This window comes from Penicillium malachiteum (genome assembly GCF_028827825.1).
Source record: "Penicillium malachiteum strain IBT 17515 chromosome Unknown utg000003l:1.0-4950554.0:1.0-4952489.0, whole genome shotgun sequence".
Classification (NCBI taxonomy): Eukaryota; Fungi; Ascomycota; class Eurotiomycetes; order Eurotiales; family Aspergillaceae; genus Penicillium; species Penicillium malachiteum.
Genome location: NW_026643096.1, coordinates 158,043 through 177,617, shown reverse-complemented (window position 1 = coordinate 177,617; position 19,575 = coordinate 158,043). Strand labels below are relative to the sequence as shown.

The 19,575-nt window shown below is 45.6% G+C and overlaps 6 protein-coding genes across 6 annotated transcripts; 2 read left to right on the top strand and 4 right to left on the bottom strand.

The window, feature by feature from the left end:
• Positions 1-398: 398 nt before the first annotated feature.
• On the bottom strand, positions 399-5,475 carry N7483_006394 (multidrug resistance-associated protein; the record flags this gene model as incomplete). Its single annotated transcript, XM_057089831.1, has 13 exons — positions 399-627; positions 686-1,144; positions 1,215-1,842; positions 1,934-1,998; positions 2,068-2,118; positions 2,186-2,242; positions 2,318-2,441; positions 2,502-2,825; positions 2,881-3,043; positions 3,096-3,802; positions 3,862-4,095; positions 4,159-5,212; positions 5,266-5,475. 13 exons carry the CDS (start codon positions 5,473-5,475, stop codon positions 399-401), a joined length of 4,305 nt encoding a protein of 1,434 aa, XP_056944572.1.
• A 4,536-nt stretch (positions 5,476-10,011) lies between these two features.
• On the bottom strand, positions 10,012-10,315 carry N7483_006393 (uncharacterized protein; the record flags this gene model as incomplete). Its single annotated transcript, XM_057089830.1, is given in 2 exon segments — positions 10,012-10,186; positions 10,206-10,315. 2 exon segments carry the CDS (start codon positions 10,313-10,315, stop codon positions 10,012-10,014), a joined length of 285 nt encoding a protein of 94 aa, XP_056944571.1.
• Positions 10,316-10,489: 174 nt separating this feature from the next.
• N7483_006392 (uncharacterized protein) lies at positions 10,490-11,552 on the bottom strand (the record flags this gene model as incomplete). Its single annotated transcript, XM_057089829.1, has 2 exons — positions 10,490-11,323; positions 11,388-11,552. The coding sequence occupies 2 exons, from the start codon at positions 11,550-11,552 to the stop codon at positions 10,490-10,492; spliced, it is 999 nt and encodes a 332-aa protein (XP_056944570.1).
• A 774-nt stretch (positions 11,553-12,326) lies between these two features.
• On the top strand, positions 12,327-14,943 carry N7483_006391 (ferric reductase family protein; the record flags this gene model as incomplete). The annotated part of the gene is made up of 6 exons (XM_057089828.1): positions 12,327-12,799; positions 12,858-13,208; positions 13,277-13,506; positions 13,567-13,619; positions 13,683-13,804; positions 13,857-14,943. 6 exons carry the CDS (start codon positions 12,327-12,329, stop codon positions 14,941-14,943), a joined length of 2,316 nt encoding a protein of 771 aa, XP_056944569.1.
• A 1,331-nt stretch (positions 14,944-16,274) lies between these two features.
• Positions 16,275-16,922, top strand: N7483_006390 (hydrophobin family protein; the record flags this gene model as incomplete). The annotated part of the gene is made up of 3 exons (XM_057089827.1): positions 16,275-16,662; positions 16,716-16,807; positions 16,866-16,922. The coding sequence occupies 3 exons, from the start codon at positions 16,275-16,277 to the stop codon at positions 16,920-16,922; spliced, it is 537 nt and encodes a 178-aa protein (XP_056944568.1).
• Positions 16,923-17,564: 642 nt separating this feature from the next.
• On the bottom strand, positions 17,565-19,401 carry ugd1 (UDP-glucose dehydrogenase; the record flags this gene model as incomplete). Its single annotated transcript, XM_057089826.1, has 3 exons — positions 17,565-18,644; positions 18,709-19,130; positions 19,188-19,401. The coding sequence occupies 3 exons, from the start codon at positions 19,399-19,401 to the stop codon at positions 17,565-17,567; spliced, it is 1,716 nt and encodes a 571-aa protein (XP_056944567.1).
• Positions 19,402-19,575: the final 174 nt, after the last annotated feature.

Sequence of the window (19,575 nt, the reverse complement as noted above, 5' to 3'; positions counted from 1 at the left end):
AAGCAAGAACTTTCGACGATCGGTTTTTAAGTACTTCGATGTGGCACCTTGGTAGGTTTTGCCAGTGGTATTGAACATTTGAATCGTTCATCAAGGGCAAGACCTTGGGATTGTGCACATGTGTATTGCTAAGACTCACAGCTTATCAACGTCTAGATCTTGAACTTTGGAAGACTCAGAGTACTGAAGAAGGCTACACTTGAAGGTCATGGATAGTGCATCATAATCAATAAGATCATTCTCGGCCTGAGTGGAGCTTTGGAAATTTTTGAATCATATGAAAAGGCTCATCAAGCCAAGTCTGCGACAAAATTCCGAGTTCATATCATAATTTCCAAGGTTGGAAGTAGCGAAAAATGGTATATATAGAATTGATTGCTATCTATATCCATGGACTCTCAAGTACTCTTCGATTGTTGCACAAGACCGTAAAGCTTCCTGAATTCCGTTTCCTTTCCTAGCAAAGTCTCTGGGGAGCCATCTTCGATGATGATTCCATTCTCAATGACAACAACTCGATCAAATTGCCGAATGTGCGTATATCGATGAAGGACGGATATAACAGTATGCGGCTTGAATTGTTCCGTTATCACCTTTTGCATAAGCTCTTCAGTCTCCAAGTCGACACTGTTGAAAACGAAATGTTAATATGTGGTTAACAGTTTACAGTAGGGATCTAACGTACCTTCCAGTGGCTTCATCCAAGATAAGGACATGAGATTGAATGGTCATAGCACGCGCAAGGGCCAGGAGCTGTTTCTCCCCGACTGACCATTCAGAACTCTTCAGCTCCATCTCCAAACCTCCACCAGAACTGATCCTATCCCATAGCCCAACAAGTTTGAGAGACTGTTCAATGATTTCGTCCGAAGCAACATTATGGGGATTTAGGTTCAATCGCACAGGCCCAGGAAGGAAAAATTGATCTTGAGAGACAATGCTCATGGACGATCGGATAGAATCTGGCTCCAATCCTTCCAGGTTTATCCCGTCGATTTCAATAGTCCCCTGTTGAATTTCCATCATCTGAAGAAGCGCAAGGATCAATGATGTTTTGCCGCTTCCAGATTTTCCACATACTGCAATCTTCTCTCCCGAAGAGATATCAAGTGAGAGACCCTTGAGAATAGGCGCGGTGGAAGGACTTGTAGAACATTATGTTAATTTCAAAGATAATAAACCAAGCTCGGAAAGAGAGCAAAAAAGTCACTTACCCATATGAAGCAGTTAAATTAATGATTTTGATGCCTCCTTTCGAGAACGATGGGAGGGGGGCGGCTAGAGAGTTGGTGTCAAGAACAGCTTGAGATTCCGATGGAGTATCCTGCATGAAGGTTTTGACACGAAAGACTGCCCCAATGGAAGTCTCCAATGATATCCATGTATCGATCAACTGTGTTAAAGATTGATTGAAGGTCATGATCATGTATAGCGCAACACCAACAGAGCCGCCAGAAAAGCTGCCACGCAGTGATACAGTGATTGCGACAAGCACAACCGCCATTGATCCAGAAACGAGATCGAGAACTAGTGTAAGCCATTGTTGTATACAATATAACATGTAGAATGGTCTTTGGCTGTGCCGAAAGTGACTCTCGAAAGTTCTCTGGAAGTAGGAACCCCAGCCGAGTGCCCTAAGGGTTGTGACTCCTTGTATTGCTTCCAGAAAATGGGAGACAAGGAGTGACTTTGTTTCTATATCCAAGAGTCGTATTTGGCGAGAAGTGCGCAAATAGTAGATTTGAATCAGACATAAAGCAAGGAGGAAGACAGGCATTGATGCAGTGAAATACGTGCCAAAAATGCAGATTATAACGACTTTTGTCACACAACTCGCGGCACCTATTTTTTTTCATCAGTCAATGGTCTTTTTTTGCGGCGGTTTCTGATGGTGGATTCAACAAGTAAGTCTCCTGGCGTGTATATAACTTACTCCCAACTGCGTTAATTGCGTCCGCGGGCAGATTCATATCAATCAGTGTCATATCTTCACTAAATCTGTGTTCGCTATCAGCGGATATGATCGGGCGGAGGTCAAACCAAATTCATTCAACTTTCAATACATACCGGTTGACTAGCGATCCCAAGTCGGTGCTGTAGAGCAAATGAAAGGGTGCACTATTCATATCAATCATATTAGCATATTTTAACCAAAATTTAAGCGAGCCAGTGGAAAAGCACTCACCCGAGTACTGTCTTTAAAAGATCTGAGTGCATCCGTATGGCAGTTCGATTGATGATCCTGATAAACAATAGCCTTCCGAATGTTAGTTTCAAGAGGTCGGAATGTGTCTTGTGTGCTCTAGAAAAGTCTTACCAGCAGCCTGCAGTTAAACCACAGGAAGATGCTATCAAGAATGCTGCATAGACTCCCAGATACATGCCAATATCACTCTTCTGCTTTTTTTCATCGGCACTCGACCATTCCTGAATCCAGACAGCTATAAAGCAAAGAGATTAACACCCATATATTAGGGTAGAGTATCAGGGGATTGACTTACATGAAACATTTGCACAAGCTGACTCAAGAATCATAGCTCCAATGAAGCAAACAACAAGACCGACACCAGACCTCTGCAAGTAGAAGCGATAGATACCACTTCCTCCCTTACGTCTCGATTGGTCATCTTTCTTGCTCATGGAAATCACGTCTTCAATGTCGGATGTGGACTCGGGGGAGCTATTCCCTTTCAAAATTGTGGCTAGAGGCTCCTCTTCTAGAGATTCTGGCTCATCGATGTATACCTCTTGACAGGAAGGAGTCTGAATGGTGAGTCTTTTGTCTTCGAGACTGAAAATTTTATCCGCAAAACGGAATAGACAAGCTATCAAAATTCAGCATTTCCCCATTGATTCTCCAGGAAGAGATAGATTGCTTACGATTTTGTGTGGTTATAATGACAGACTTGCCCGCCTCCCGAAAGTAGCCATTGCTTCCTAGCAATTGCTTTGAAACCAAGCCAAGTGTCTTAGAGTCAAGCCCGGAGAATATATCGTCACAAAGAATGACATCCGATTTGGAATAAACTGCTCGAGCAAGCGCCTTTGAGAAATTATCAGAAGAGCTCAGCTAAAATCGCATGGGTAAGACTTACAATACGCTGCTTTTGGCCACCACTCAAAGCCACGCCACCGCTGCCGCACTTGAACATATCCCCATGTGGAATCCTTTCAAGGTCACTTTTGAGACAACAGACCTTCAAGGTGAAGTCGTACCACTTTTCGTCAATTTCAGTCCCTCCGATGATATTATTACGGATGGTGTCATTGAGGATCCAGGATTCCTGAGGACAGTAGGCAATTCCGGTTGGATTTATCCACAGTGTACCTTCCAGAAGAGTTGTTTCACCCATAATGCTTTCCAGCAAAGCAGACTTTCCAGCTCCGGTTAGACCTGTGAGTATAGAGATCGATTGCCTCTCTATCACCAGATCAATGTTTTGCAATACCGGATCCGAGCCAGAATCCCAAGCAAAAGATGCATTGTTGAGAACAACCATATCGTCATCTATTTTCTCTTTTGGCGTCTGTAATATCATCTTATCGATGTTGTGCTTGCCTTCTGAATCAACTTGGGGGAAGCTCTGAATGTAGAATTCTTCGATTCGATCGAAACATGCGACAGATTGAAATAGGCCAGGACAAATTTGAATCAATGTCAGAAGTGGGCTTGTTAATAAGCTGATCAGAGAAAGTGAAGTAAATGCACGAGCGGATAGTAGAGAGTCATTTCCGTTGACGATTGCGACGAGTGCATAAACCAAGAAAGTTGCGAATGGTGCAAGATCCGCTGGTATATTGGCTAGATATTGGTTAGAGGTTCTGATTGTAACAGAGTATAAGAATCGCAAAATATCTTACATAAACTGATTGTCCATATCAATAGCTTCCGGAAGCGATGCGATGTCTGCAGCTCCACCTCTCGTAATCCCTGCACAAGATCGTAAACTACCTTGTTTAGCCCCAGCATCTTGACCACCTTGATATTTCTCAGGACGCCTGCGGTCACAATGACTCTCCGTCCAATTCGCTGAACCCATAGCTTCTGGCTATTTTTGAATCGTTTTGCCACCGGAATCGAAGCCACAACAGATACTTAGAATAGTCAGTTCTCTCTTCTTCCAATATGTGGATTAAAATGGGTATCGATCGTCATACAAACTGATATAAGGGCGGGTACAACACAAGTAGCTCCTAGCTGCCGCTCAAGCAACCAGACCGCAATGATTATCTCAATCAAGCAGGCCCAAGTTTCATGAAAAGTGTGTAGATTTTTGACGATCCGATCCACATCAACCTCCATATGGGTAATGGCTTCTGACTCTTTAACATCCACTGTTCTTGATCGCATTAGCTTTTCATGGATCATTGAGACCAGTCCTGCTCGAATCATTGTAACGAAGCGGAAGGCTTGGCGCCAATAAATCGAAGTAGCAATTGCCATTCCGAAGTTTTCAAGGATGTAGGCACCGATAAGTCCTTGTCCAAAGTAATGAGGACTTGACTTGGAGTTTGGACTGCTGCTAACATAATTCACTGTGGCCGTGATCAGAAATGGTTGGCAGAATTTGAAGGCAATCAAAATCAGACGAGGGGGTATCGCAGATAAGCAAGATGATAGATATGCTTGGAAAGTTGCTCGTAGTAGACGATTCTTCTTTGGTACATCAGTATCCTGCTCATGATCCCATGCGTTTTGTATCTTTTGCCCAGCAATCGGGATGCATAGATTTTCATCTATGTCAGGCAAGTCATCCACTTGTAAGGTGACACGGTATCCATCCCTGAGAACAGAGTTTATCCAGAAAAAAAGGCTTCGACCCCAGATTCCATGAAGTTCTTCTTTGCTTGCTTTGTTTCTGACTTCCGGCAGTAACATAGACTCTTTCGTTGCTGACTCTGCAAAGGCAGCTAGTGTTGTGAAAATGAAGATCGCAGTCCATAAAGACCGACAGGTCGTATCGGAATGGATGAGCCATAATGAGCGAAGTCTTGGAATAGACAGAATACTGCCCAGTGAGAAATACAAAGTGAGTAGATGGGAGGGGCTGACCGCACGCTGATCTGAGAGAAAAGAAAATACGATCGCAGCGCCGATGGCTATGACGTCGAGAATAGAGGACGCCAATGAGATCTCCGTGAAGAGAGCATCATTGCGCAGCCGAAATATCAGAAAGACGATGTTCAGAACCAAAAGGAAAAACAGGGTGACCTTTTCATACGAGTTAGTGACTTGACAAAGCTATGTTCCGGCTAATAACTGACCGATTTGACGATAGTAAGTCGATAAGAGCTCAGCTTGATAGTTTGTCTTCGCCAGATAAGGATCTGCGGTGTGACCAGGAAGAGGAACAAGCTTGCAGGTACAACCGAAAATATGATATCCTCAAACAAAAGCGTGAAATCAAATACACGGCATTCTGGGTCCACTCTGACCGCAAACACGCGGTCAGAGTTCGGAGGGCAAGATGGCATCATGGCCTTGAACACTCGAAGATGCTTCAAGCGCCGGGTCTTTGAATAATGCAGGGGAGGGACTAAGGTAGGGTAATATCCGCCAATAAATGGCAATATCAAGGCCTCCAAGTCTTGAACACGTAGAAATGAAGCTCACTTATGTCCTGGTTGGAGATGAGCCCTGGAGGGGCATGTAACTTATAAACGCATACGTGCAGATGCACTTAGGTAGTACCATGATAAAACGTAAGCTAGTATTCTCAGGTGGATCTAGATAAGGTCCCAGTACGGAGTAAGCCTGTAATCATTGCTTACCGACTACTGTAATCAACCAAATTAAACTGCTAGTACAAATAGAAAATAAGTGGCAACAATATTCGCTAATTTCCCCAAAGGCGAATACTACCTAGATCTGGATCAAAACCTGGTGATTCCCTCAAATCGTCAATAGTGTAAGCATGTCATTTTTCTAGGACTTATACTCAACGTTCTTTGGATACATATCAAATTCATCAGTCTCCAGGGCTGCCAGTCGGCATTAACTCTGAATCTTGTTCAAGCTGTTCTACCTAACATTTCGAATAATTATCTGCGAGAAGCCATTTTTTGTTTTCTGAACCAAAGGCAAAAAAGCATCATTCTGCTTCACCAATTCCGGATCGATGCCAACTTCGTAAAGATGAGAAAGCTCATCTAGAAGTCGATCCGCCCTACGTGAAGGCGCTCCGCATATTTATCGGTCAACTGTGGAATGCAACGAGTTTGATCATCACTCTCTCTATCATGATGCGCCCACTGGGGGAAAATGTCTCCTACTTGGTCAGCGATCGAATCCTGTAGTTGTGTAAAGTCCTGAGCGGTAGCCATGTGCACGTCGCGTTGAGGAGTCGTATCGGTAATTCCTCCTGTTATCTGGCATCATTTTCATCAGTACAATGAGACTTTCCTTCTAAGCATTGGTTAGCATCATCCTGGCATAAATGTGCAAGAATGGGAGATATAGGTAGTATGTCTTTACCTTAGGATCGCATGTGGTCCCAGATCCCAACTTGAGCCAACTATATCCAGAATTATCTGAGATTCCGTCGGTATATAATAAAGCATCCTCCAGGCAGTCAATGATGGACATGGGCTGAGATAGACTCGGAGGCGGACTATTAATCGATTCATCCACGCTCAACGTGCTTGATATTCTATCATCGTCAAGTCAGGGTGTTGGGTAATCGTCATTCTCGGTATTTGTCTGTTTCGAAGCTCGCATCTTTAGCCCTTTAAATCAAATGCTGAGGTCAGCAATTCTGTATGGGAATTTATGAAAAGAACTTTGAAGCATACGATAGCGTCGCTGAGCAGCCCGATTTTGAAGTCTTCGGCGTAAAAGCTTCTCCTCTGCAGCTTCGCTGGTATCATCATTAACGGAACTCATTGATTCACTTCCAAACTTGGAGACTGAGACAATTGTCCGTGTAGTCGATTGAATTTAAGCAATCCTGAAGTTGTTGCCAGTATGCTTTGGCTCCATGGGACTTGACTGACGATGATAACAGCATTTAACATCCCTGTAGGGCCACAGATGCATGAAAGAGCTAGTCAATTCTAAGGTTAGTGGTTAGGTGATCTGGAGGACAGGAATACAACCTCTCCATGTTTAGTATAACCTCAAACTTGAAGTCATGCAGCCTGTTAATTTCGCGATAATCGATGGCTATGCGGACTTTGATCCGGTTCGACGGGCTTCCCATAAAGGTGTAAGACAGACGGGGTTGCAGCAAAGGATCTCGCCACGATATCTCGCACATTTTCACCGCCTAGCCCTCCACCATCTAGGGAGTATGCAAGGCAATCTTTGAAACTTAGGAGAGGCCAATTAGCTATCAGCTCAATTTAATACTGATAGGTTTCAAATGTTCCAGGTGGGGGCCACTCGGTGGAGCAACATGAGGCCGAGCCTGGCCCAGTGTAGATTACCATGTGCTTCAAATGCTAATCGAGTAGCACGACATGCATGACAGTAATGTACTAGTAATGAGACATGTACTTGAAAGTTCTAACATTAAGGAGTTTAGCCTACTCCGGTGATCAGGTTCGGCCCAGGGAAGCGACCTTGGGAACATTAAACCAGTAAAAAGAGTAAAATAATTGAAATATAGGTACTCCGTGCACACTAGTATCATCCGACTGGGAGCTGCATCGGCCCCAAAACTCCAGAAATGTTCAAGTTGACCTATGTTGACTGAGGTCAACTTGAACGTCCAGGTGCCAAGAAAAATTTAAGCACTCCAGTGGTATTAAGGGCAATTAGACTCAAATTAAACTTGAATATGCATATCGTCCAGCCAAAGTTAACATCCCACTGGCAATTTTGTGAACTTCAAGTTGATTCCAAGGTTCCACTTGGGCAGATTCAAGTTGCAGCAAAACATGAAACTAGTACTCAAGTACTCGTATTCGCATGCGTCGCACTCAAGTGCTAGAACCTAAACCTCCAGCCTCGGTAAAATGACCGCTGCCCAGGCACTAGTGGTAGCCCTGGAGATGGCACCATCCCCGCAACTTGAACTACTCCCACCAGGGCCGGGCCGCCATTGGCACAATAGCCGACTCCGTTTAACCCAGCTCCCGGGCTCCTAGGTAATTTGGGTTTGGGTTCGGGTGAGAACCTTAGACTCTAGAGATCTCCAGGGCTAGATTTACAGAGAAGTCGGATATTCCGACTTGAAGTTGAAATTCAAATGCATTATGGACAATAAATTAAGATCAAGGCGAGAATTTCCCAAGATTAACCCCTGCGAGCGCTAATCAACGATCATGATTTTAAAAATTACGTAAAATCAGCTACGTTAGGATCCAAGGTCTAATCAATGTAATCATTATTGTAAAAGCACGTTATCGGATGCTGATACACATTGGATCTTAGTACCTAGTATCCTAGTACCTACTTAGTAGTGTTATCGGCCCAACATTGAATCACGCGCTATCTCGATTCTCCACCCTGATCTCGCGTACAATGCTTTTTTCGGTCAATTTGAGGCAAATTTTGCCGACCTCTTCTTGGGAGTGGTGTTATGAAATTATCTAACAATGCACATGCAGCGACTTGCCACTTGGACAGGTGGACTTGGATAACAAAGACCCGGCATCCGTCGGGGCTCGGAGCTTCCGAGGTTCCAACTTCAACTTGAAGGTCACTATCCGTACTCAACATTTTGAATGTATCAGAATGTATCACTGGCAGCATGGATATTACGAACCTCGGGACTGCTTGGAGATACAATATTTGAAAAATTACAGATGATCATACTGCATATCTCAGGAGGCTCCGCATAATTGCCTAGTCGCCATGCTTTACCCAAATTTGACAAGTTCAGATATCTGCTCCGACTCGGAAGATCGAAAATATTTTCTTTCAACATTCAGTGTTACCACAAACCTTGGAAGTCAAAAAGCTGGGAAGAATCCGGATAGCTTCTATGTACTAGTACCAATCCATTACCTAGGTAGAAGATGCTCGAACTTGAATAATTGAAATGGATAGTAACATTTGAAAATCATTTTAGATTTCAAAAATGGTTCATCAAGCTTGAAGGCATGCGATCCATTGATAGACCGCGGGAGAGACTTCGTAGCTAACTGGGGGATGGGAACTCCAATATACGTCTGCTAAATCAATGATGTTCAGTGACGGTCCGAGTCTTAATTGTTTCTTTCAAGTTCCTGAGCGACAACATTTGACTCGGAATTGATGCAATTCCACATGCAGTGAGCGAAAGGGATGATGGTGACTTGAAAGCAAACATTTGAATCATATATTCCACATAGTAGGGCCTAGTTTGATATGTCATTCCCCTAATTGAAAGTGTGAGTCTGCGTTCAATGTACTGCTATTAGTAGTATTTCCATTTGAACAAAGTCAGCCATCAGACGCCTCTTTCCGCCCAAGATTGGATTATTCCCTCATTTTTTTTCATTATAAACCTTGAGAGAAACACTATGCGAGTCAAGAACAGTATTCGGCTGTACAAACTTCCAGCGAGGCTCTGGCTTGGAGCGCACTGGTTTTCTCCAGCGTTCGTAAGCCCCATCTACGGCCGAGAGGTTTTTGTAGAACTGAATACATGGCTCAGCGTCTGCAGTGCATCTCCATGTTTGCAATCGACAACAAGACTCGCGAGTGCCGGTTGGCCGTGAGTAGCAATCTTGGCTTGGTTGACAGCTACTACAAGGCTATTCGATGCTGGATCAAAATTGACTTCTAAAACTCCCCCTCCCTCAACAACAAGGTGTTTCAAAATAGCGAATTGGCCCTGAAGTCGATGAATAAACATCGTTAGTCCCCTTAAGAATTTTGGGAGAGGAAGCAGAAGACATACGCTTCGATGAGAATCGCTCTAAATTTGCTCATCCGCGTTGTAAGAACGCAGCGCTTGGAGTCCCTGAGCTCCAATATGCAAATATGTGAAGTACAGCACTGAGAGACGTCAGATTTCACTCTTCGGAGATTCCAGGAAAAGGTACCTATACATACGCTCATTCGTCGTTATTGAACTGACACCGTCATGTCCAAAGATAGAGAGAAAGCTCTTTGCTTTCCATGAGGTACATTGACATCATTTCGGCTCGGCATTCTTCTATCTCATCGGAGAGTTCACCAAACACACTAGTCCAAGTCTGACCTGATAGATACCATGATTGAACTGAATAGCCAGTGAGAGGGTTAATTGGAGGGGATCTCTATGTCAAAGTTGAACTCGCCCGGGCTTGTTTCAGCAAGTAACTTTCCACTGCCATGACCAATCAGCTCGTGCACTGCGACGGTAGTATTGGCGATTATGGGGACACATTCTTTGTAGCGCTTCATTTCTGTCGGTTTTACATAATAGCATGCGCTAGTTAACTGTGTCGTTTTCGGCACTCAGACGATTAGCTATGACGATGTTTTTGAAGCCACATGTCTCCCGTATATCGTTATAGTTGGGAAGGTTGATACCATGTCAGATGATACTTGAGCATGCGGTCAATGCTAGATAGGATGTTAAACTTTGGTTTCTAATTCATGAGATTCTTCATACTGACCGTGCACACTGACAAAGTCGGGTGGGTCAAAAAGGTCTTTTTCAAATGGACCTTTCCCACTGTTGATATCAGCAACAGCCCAAGGCATCTGACAAAGAAAATGGTCACATTTTCGAACAATTTCTTTTAGTCCCAAGCTTTGTAGAGAATCGGAGGTGAAGACAATTGATTGCCATTCACCTCTGACACTATGTGGATCCCTGTAGGGCTCGACAAACCCCAAAGTGGTTTCGATCACCGGGGATTGGTCTTTCACCCAGATTTTTTTCGAGTCTCGGTAAGCCTGTAGGCGTCCTTTTTTGAAGCTGGTAATGTAATAATCTATCACCTTGATTTGGTTTTCATTGCTCGAAAACATTTTCGCTTGCTCAAGTGAATCGCATATTTTGGCCATCTCGTCATTATGGTCGCCTCCTAGGATACGAATTATCATATCATTTTCCTCGAATTGATCCCACTCAGCAAGACATCGAGCATCCTTCGATGCTTGAAGGACTTCGAAAATACGCTTGTCTCTTTCTTTCCTCTTCAGTATTCTCGTGTTCTCTGGTTCGATGCGGTGCATCTCCATGGCTCTCGAGACCAGCGCGATCTCCTCTCGCGTAATTCGATCTTCTTCGGGGTAGTAGTTGGCTTGCGAGGTCTCACTTGGGTATCCAAGACTAGACTGGGCTGTTGACAGCATGCTCTTTATCACGTCCTCCGCAGCAGGGTCCGTCCATCCGGAGTGTTTCGCTAATTTTAGAAGGGCGTCTGCAGAAAGGTCAGGGACAATCTTCCTTCCACCGTCGGCCTTCAAATTCGGTAAGCTTTTGGATTTGAAAAATATCCGAAAGAAAATTTCAATATATACTCACGAAGTAGTTTCCGATATTGTTCAAAAAGATCGCAGCGTAGTCGAGGAAAGCCAATAGCTCCAGCTGCGTGACGGTGCCATCTGCAATCCAATCTGTCCAGCGACCGTTGCAAGCCTTATAAAGATCCGTGATCAAGTCAAATATAGCATTTGATTCTGGTGCCATACCAAGCCGCCCGAGATAAGTGGTGAGCGTAGAGTTTCTCGAGTTCAGTCAGACGGTTAAAGGATTCTTCGACGACAAGCTGATGGGTGGGGTCACCCTGAGGCTCGATTCGTACTGACATTTTTCTGAGGCAGAGCTGAAGAGGACTCGTTTCTGTGCAGTTTTGTGGCATGCAATGACATTCAATGGAATATTGTACTGTTTTTGGTACGATTCAAATGTTCTTACATTCAGGAGTTAGATGGAAGAAAACATGCAAGGCCCCGCATTGCTTTCCCATCACATTCCGTTCCGCATGGACCTGTGTTTGATGCTGTGGCATAAACCGCATCCCTACGAGTCAAACTAATATCAGCCATATTAAGGTGCGTACACCTTTGGTGAGAGGCTGTCGTGGCAATATCGTGGAAATACGAAACGGTTATCTAATCCTAGATTCCACTCCCAACGTTATCAATCAGATAAGATCAACACGTGCTTTCGTTACTCAAACGGTTTAAGCATTTACCCGCACTTGTTGGCTTTATTATTGCGTTTAGAAGCCATAAATGATCAAATTCGATACTAAGGTATCATGGTAAGCAATAAAATTTCGAGAATGAATATTATCTACCCCCAACTCCACCCTCATCGCTGAACCAAGGGATCATGTCCACGGATTTTTAATTTTTTTCTTTCGGGGCAATTAAGTGGGTCCGGACTGTTGGATCGCCCGGGGGGGGGCTTTCTCCTCATCAGCCTCTCTCACCCGGCATCGGCCTTGAATGCGCAACCATGTTGCGGATGGGGTGGTTACTGGTCGCTCTAAGTGCCTCGGGCGCTTGGGGTAATTACCTCCCTGTGGATGAACGATGCGTGACCGCCATCTACTCGGCATACAATTACATCACTTTCGCCGGGACTCCGGCTACGGGCATGTGGGAAACCCGATGCCAAAATCCCCTCAAAGTCGCCTCCATCTACGCAGCATCGGAGATCTACTGTTGGGATGTAGAACAAGCTGCGGGTTTGGCTCAAATGGCGGCGGAATGTGAAGAATACGGACATCGTCTGCTACTTCCGAGAGAGGCTGTTGCGGAGAATCTGACCAAAGATGCGGTGCGAGCCATGCGTGTTGTGCACTGGTTAGAACTCACTCGAACTAATGTTATGGATGCACCAATCATGATTTCTCCGGGTTATTATGAGCAAGTGTATGATACCATCGACTCATGGCAATTCGAGACTTGGTCCCACCATGCGTTTGGGTAAGTATTGTGCATGCCTCGGCTTTGAAGGGAATGGTGCTGATGAGAAGTTGATTAGATATATTGGTTATGCTTACTGGGGAGCCTTGATTCTTCTTGGCATCGGTTACCGTTTGTGTCACTGGCTCATGTACTACCGCAAGGCCGGTCCGAGTCGGAGACGAGAAATCGAGTCGCAAATATATACTGCAACTGCCGGTGGAGCATGGTATGAGAAGCTTCCACTAGTAGGAAGTACTGTTCATTGGATACAGACTCACCTACTTGTGGCTTCTCCGACTAACAGAGGCCGAGATGCGTTTCAATGCACCTTCTCGAATCGAGCAGAGGCTCTCGCTGTGGCTGGATTTTGGGTAATCAGCATCGTACTCAGCGTGGTCGGATACCGCACTTTCATCGGGAATATTTAGTATGTCCCCGCGAAGACCCTTGACATGAATATTTATGAATTGAGGTTTGCTAATATATTTTATAAAGCTGGCCTAATGTCACGGATCAACTCCTACGGTATTCCGCAGATAGGACTGGCATCATGTCTTTTGCGAATCTCCCTCTCTTATGGCTTTTTGGCGGTCGCAACAACATCTTGATCTGGGCGACGGGCTGGAGTTTTGCGAGGTTCAATGTTTTCCATCGCCATGTGGCTCGCGTGGCCACGATCCAGGCGATCGCTCATACGATTTTATATTTCATTATCTACTTCAGAGGTAAGCTCCCCCGAGACGTTGATGAAGTGGTCGAATTGCTGATAAACTTCATTCGAATAGCAAACAAATTGTGGAAGATCCTTTATAAGGTGTATATTCTGTGGGGTCTACTTGTATGTTTTCCGATCACATCAAATATCCAGATAGATCGGTTATGTTAACGAAGACCTCTCTAGGCTGTCATTGTGTTGATACTCTTGCTTGTGGCATCGCTCGATCGGATCCGTTTTGGCAGCTACGAATTATTTTTGATCATACACATCTTCCTTTCCGTCATCACTCTCATAGGATGTTTCTAGTGAGTTCAAAACCCATTGAGGTTTTCATTATTTGTTACTAACATTTAACAGTCATACAATCGTGTTCGAGGGTTATGAATACTGGAAATATCTCTGGCCTTCAGTGGCAATTTGGGTGTTTGACAGATTTTTGCGGTTCGTACGTCTATGCTACTGCAATATTCACGTCAGAATTACAGGACGTGATAAGATTCGCACCTCCTCGGCTCGAATGACATACGATGAGGCGACCGATGTGGTGCGATTGGAGGTCTTACCCGCTACCCCTTTTCTGCGTCCTACCCCTGGTGATTACTTCTTTTTATACCAACCGTTTCGTTGGACTGGCTGGGAGAGCCATCCTTTCACTGTGGGTGCTTGGGCATATGAAGTAGACTCAACATCTTCATCATTGGCTGGGAAGCCGAATGAGTCCCTTGACATATCCCATATGCCCCTTCTCCCTAATGCATTCAGTCAACAGGATGAGATTATCTCCGCGGAGGCTCCTGCCACGGAGATCTATTCATCCCGGTTAAAAGCAATCTTCTGGATCCGTCCATACGACGGCTGGACCAGACAGCTGCGCCAACAGTGCCTTGAATCAAAGGATCATCCAGTCGAAACGACTATTCTCCTGGAGGGACCTTATGGACGTCATTTTCCGATTTGGGAATACGAGTCGGTGTTGATGATCATGGGAGGGACGGGAATTGCATCGGCTGTGCCGTATCTTCAAGACCATCTTCGGCGATCAGGGGAGGAGTGGGACGAAACGACCCGCGAAAAGACTCGAACTCGTGATATCGAACTCATCTGGACGGCAAAGCAATCTGCTTTTCTGAGGGAGTTGGCCAGCCAGGAGCTGAAGCCTTTGATGACTCGCGAGGACTTCCAAGCGTCTTTCTATGCGACTAATGCACCTGATATATCAGAGGACGATCAAGATCAAGTCACTTACGACATCAAATCTGGTCGACCTCATTTGCAGTCGCTCATCATGACTCGCGCTTCTGATGCCTCCTCTGCTGGTGTCTCATTAGTCGTTCTGGTTTGCGGCCCTGCTGGCATGGCCGACGAGGCGCGAGCGGCCACTCATCTTGCTATGCGGCAAGGGTATGGATCCATCAAATATGTGGAAGAGTCTTTCGCCTGGTAGAAATGATTTAGAGGTCCGTTTGGTTACCGCGTGACCAGTCTGTCTTCTAGATCTATCAACACAGGAACCCATGTAAATAATTGCATATACGGAACGGACTAGGATGTCCTTCAAAAATCAAATCATGACCAATTTTCTCAACGGACTCGGAGTACCTGTACTATTTGATCCAGATCATTTTTGTGACTAAGAGAAACTGACCACGGAAGAACTAATATGATGTAACAACTTGAAGCACTCAAGTGCTTCTATCCATTGGAACAAGGAACAGGGTCTCATGTTGCATATTTGGTTTGCTCAGGTTACTCAAACCCGTATTCACATAACTTCGACATCATTCTGATCTCATTTTGTCGCTTCTTTTTAGGGTAGACAGTGTGATCCCTAGGTATGGGGTGGTGTACGCGAGATGCAGGAGACGGGACGCACCCCTGCATCACAGTACGGAGTATTGATTCCAAATTGTAGATCTACATCGAGCAAAACTCGACTTGGCGAGCTCTAGTTCTCGTGTCGAACTTGAAATCGATTGGTGATCTCGAACATTTGGATTAGACTACGAAGTAATATCTTAGAATTATTATCTTGTAATGAAACACCATTTTATCCATATCACGAGTACTTGAGTGTAATATTGAACTGTGCCCCGGATTTGATGTATCAACTGGAATAGCGTTGTCGATCTACCACGCCACTCGTGTTCTCCCTATTTTTCCCCATGAACGAAGTGCGAATAATGTCATCCAAAAGCCATATAAAAAGCAAAAATCAGCCCCTGCATGCTAGGGTAGATCTTAATTAAAATGCCAAGTACGGAATGTGGAGTGATCACTAAATAGTCCCGCGGGCCGTGTGACCCCCATAGTGCGGCTGTTCATGCAGACCAATCCCCGATGACTCTGAACATCGTAAAATATCAATTCTACAGTCAAAGATCGACAGGAACATGCTCTAATTCCAGGGTCCATGCTGAACATGTCCTGTCCCGTATAGGTTGCCTACCACGTAGCTGCCATGTTACATCACGGATCATCAATATGAATGCCCGATACGCAACAACTGGAACGTTTGCCACTAGAAGGGTTGCGGGACTATTTATTTTTCAGGGTCTGCGATATCACAGAATGTTCAGCTGAGATGGAAAAAGAAACCGCTCATTATGAGTTGGGAGCAAACAGCTGGGACGAAAGGTATAAAGGACAACAGAATCCCCGTCCAAGATTCCTTCATCATCCTCAAGCACATTCTCTCAGCATACCAACTCCAGCTTTTCAGCTCCATTCACTCTTTATCTTTGAGTCTTTGCTCCAGACATCTAAACAATCATCAAAATGAAGTTCTTCGCTACCGCTCTTCTCTTCGCCGCCACTGCTATGGCTCTGCCCCAGGCTCTGGGTGATGGCAATGGCAGCAACGATCCTGTCGGCAGCGCTCTGGGTGGTGGTAATGGCGATGGCAATGGTAGCGGCGATGGCAACGGCAGCAACAACCACCCTGTCAGCAGCTACCCCATCGGTGACAAGACCACTCTTCAGCAGGCTCAGAACACTTGCGGTAACGGTGCCACAGTCTCTTGCTGCGACGAGGCCACCTACACCCACGATATCACCAACAACGCCGTCGGTCCTCTCGCTGGTGTCTTGCAGAGTGCTCTGAACGGCGGTCCTGGATCTGAGGGTCTTGGTCTCTTTGGCCAGTGCAGTGACCTCAGTGCCTCTGGTATGTTTCAACCTTCTCAAGGATAACAGAGTTATACTAATTGACTTAACTAGCTGCCGTTTTGGGTGCTGCTGGTCTCAACCAATTGATCAACCAGAAGTGCAAGCAGAACATTGCCTGCTGCCAGGGTGACAGCTCCAACGCTGTATGTACTCCGAATTCAATAACAATGAAAATTTCAGTCCAGCTAATACATCCTTTAGAACAACGATCTCGTCGGCGTTGCCATTCCCTGTGTTGCTCTTGGCTCCCTCATCTAAGCGTGCATTTGCTTTTATCGATGAGTCTATGAGGAATAGCTCCGGGGAGCGATATACCCCAACGACTGTACATAGTACACTGTCCTTTCCCAACACGGGATTCTTTATGTCAATGTTCAGTTTCTCCTTCGGGACTTTCCTCAAGCTTGTCCTGCTGGATCTGTGTCATTCATTCGCTTCTTTCGTTCATAGGCCAAGTGGGTCTGTTGACTGTGTATCTAGAATACTATTTAATCAATACTGATCATAAGTCATGTCAAAATCTTCATTCCAAGAGAATTTCCTATTCAGGAGAAGTATCTCTCATATTTTCATTCTCGTTTGATGTTAAGAGACTGTTCAGCCTTCTCTCGGAACAATTTCAAGTTCAAGTTGCTCTGATCTTCAAACTTGGGGCTTTGGAAGTTGTTATTCAAATGTTGCCGTACTCACCTGTGCATATGCTCAGTATCGTAAATATTGAATAATGTCTAAAAAAGAACGAAATGGCCTCTAATCACAACCTGGAATGGCCCCATGAACGCCTGTCAACTAATGAACATTCAACATAAATCATGCGTGTATATCTGAAATGAAAATAAACACAACGAAAACAGAGGGAGTTATAAACAAAGGGTATCGCAAGATCAACGAACTGAATATCTAGAAACTAACTGTGGAACGTCTTCCCACCGAGTCTACACGTACGCCTAATTTCTCCAGTTCTGCAACATCGAGCAGACCTCGTCCATCAAAGACCCACTTGGGTTCCACCATGTTGTACGCAATCCGGGGCCACTCAATCGCCTCAGTAGTGGGCCGAGTGGAATGAGCTCGGCAGTCTGTGCAATCACGAGCACAAGATTGCACGAAATTAGAATTATGGGTCCAGATGGGTTTCTTCCCCGGTGTGTTGCGGAATTGATCGCAATCTGTCACCACGAGAATCGCGTGTGCTTGTGAACAAGCCAGATATGGGTCCGTGTGTATTTTCACAACATCTCTTTCTGAAACGTCGGGACAGACGTTTTTCAGCTCGCGCATGATATCGTCTGCTCGACAGAATGGGTCGAAAATCGCGATTTCCGATGGTCGCTCTTCTAGTAACACTCGGATCACATCTGCGGCTAGAGACTCGCGAGTATCACCTGTGTTCTTCTTGAACGCGAATCCCAGTATAGCCAGCTTGTGTCCAACCAGATTACCGTCAAAACGAGAGATCACCTTGTGAGCAAATCGATCGCGTTGACGCTCGTTCATGATGTTCACTTGTCGCCAGTAATCAGCTACATCATCCAAGCCTAGTGATTCGGCGAGATATGCCAGACTGGCGATATCCTTTCGAAAACACGATCCCCCGAAGCCTAGTCCGGCTTTGAGGAATTGGGGTCCAATGCGAGCATCCAGACCTATCGCCTTGGCGACCTGGTCTACCTCAGCTCCAGTGCGCTCGCAGATCGCGCTGATAGAATTGATGCTGCTGATGCGCTGGGCCAGCATCGCATTAGCGACTAGCTTAGCTAGCTCTGAGGACCAGGTGTTGGTTTCTAGAATCCTGTCGGAAGGAACCCAGGCTGTGTATAGACTAGCGAGTGTGCGAGCTGCTTGTCTTCCTGAGGGGGTCGCTGCAGAACCAATCAAAACACGATCAGGTGTTGTGAGGTTCTCGACTGCTGAACCCTCTGCGAGGAATTCTGGATTGGAGAGTACTTCAAAAGGTACTCCCGGTCGGCTAGCAGCCAGCTATATCAGATTTTGATTTTCGTCAGAGATCACATCGGGAGAACAATCGAGAAGGAAAAGATACCATTTTTCGCACTCGATCTGCCGTTCCTCCTGGCACTGTACTTTTCTCCACAATGATCGCACCCGCTTTGGCGTAAGTCGCAACGTCCCGCATGGCTCCATCAAAGGCTGTCATGTTGGTGGCGCAACCTGCGCCCACACCGAACATCTTGGTTGGTGTGTTGACTGCCATGAAGATGATATCCGCTTTTGCGAGCGCTCGAGCAGAGTCGCATGAGAAAATCAGATTCTGTTGGCGCTGAGTGGGGGACTGGCTTTCATCCTCCGAGTCCTTTCGAACCGCGCGTACGAGGGCGTCTAGACCTGGTTCGTGGACAGGTAGATGCGGCGATTTCCATTGCTGGATTCGACGAGGGTCTCGGTCTAGTACTTCTACCGTCACTGCGGGATTATGCAGTGCCAGTACTGCGGCGGTTGGACCGCCTATTCCTGTTAGTATGTGCCCAGGTGCTTATCAGGGGGTTTCTTGGAATGACTTACCAACGTATCCTGCTCCTATAAAACACACATCTTTCACCGATAAGTCCCGAGGGTACTCCTCCAAGACATTTCTGACCTGGGGTAACTGCGACAACTTGAGATCATCGATCTCCGAGGGGTGCACCAGAGGACTGGAACTCGGACTTGTTGGCGCTGTTGAGGAGGAGCTACCCTCTGAGAACAAGACATCCATAGGGATCTCGTCGCAAGACATGATTGTGAGATTTTCCAGTTTTCCAGAGGATCTGCTGATATAAAGAGAGAGTGACCACAATTAACCACTCAACCTCAAGTGTATGAGAGAAGTAGAGAAAAGAGGGGCGCGTGAAAGGGGGGGATCAGACGTATAGATCATCAGCTACAGGGGGTGACAAGCTTCCAATGAGGG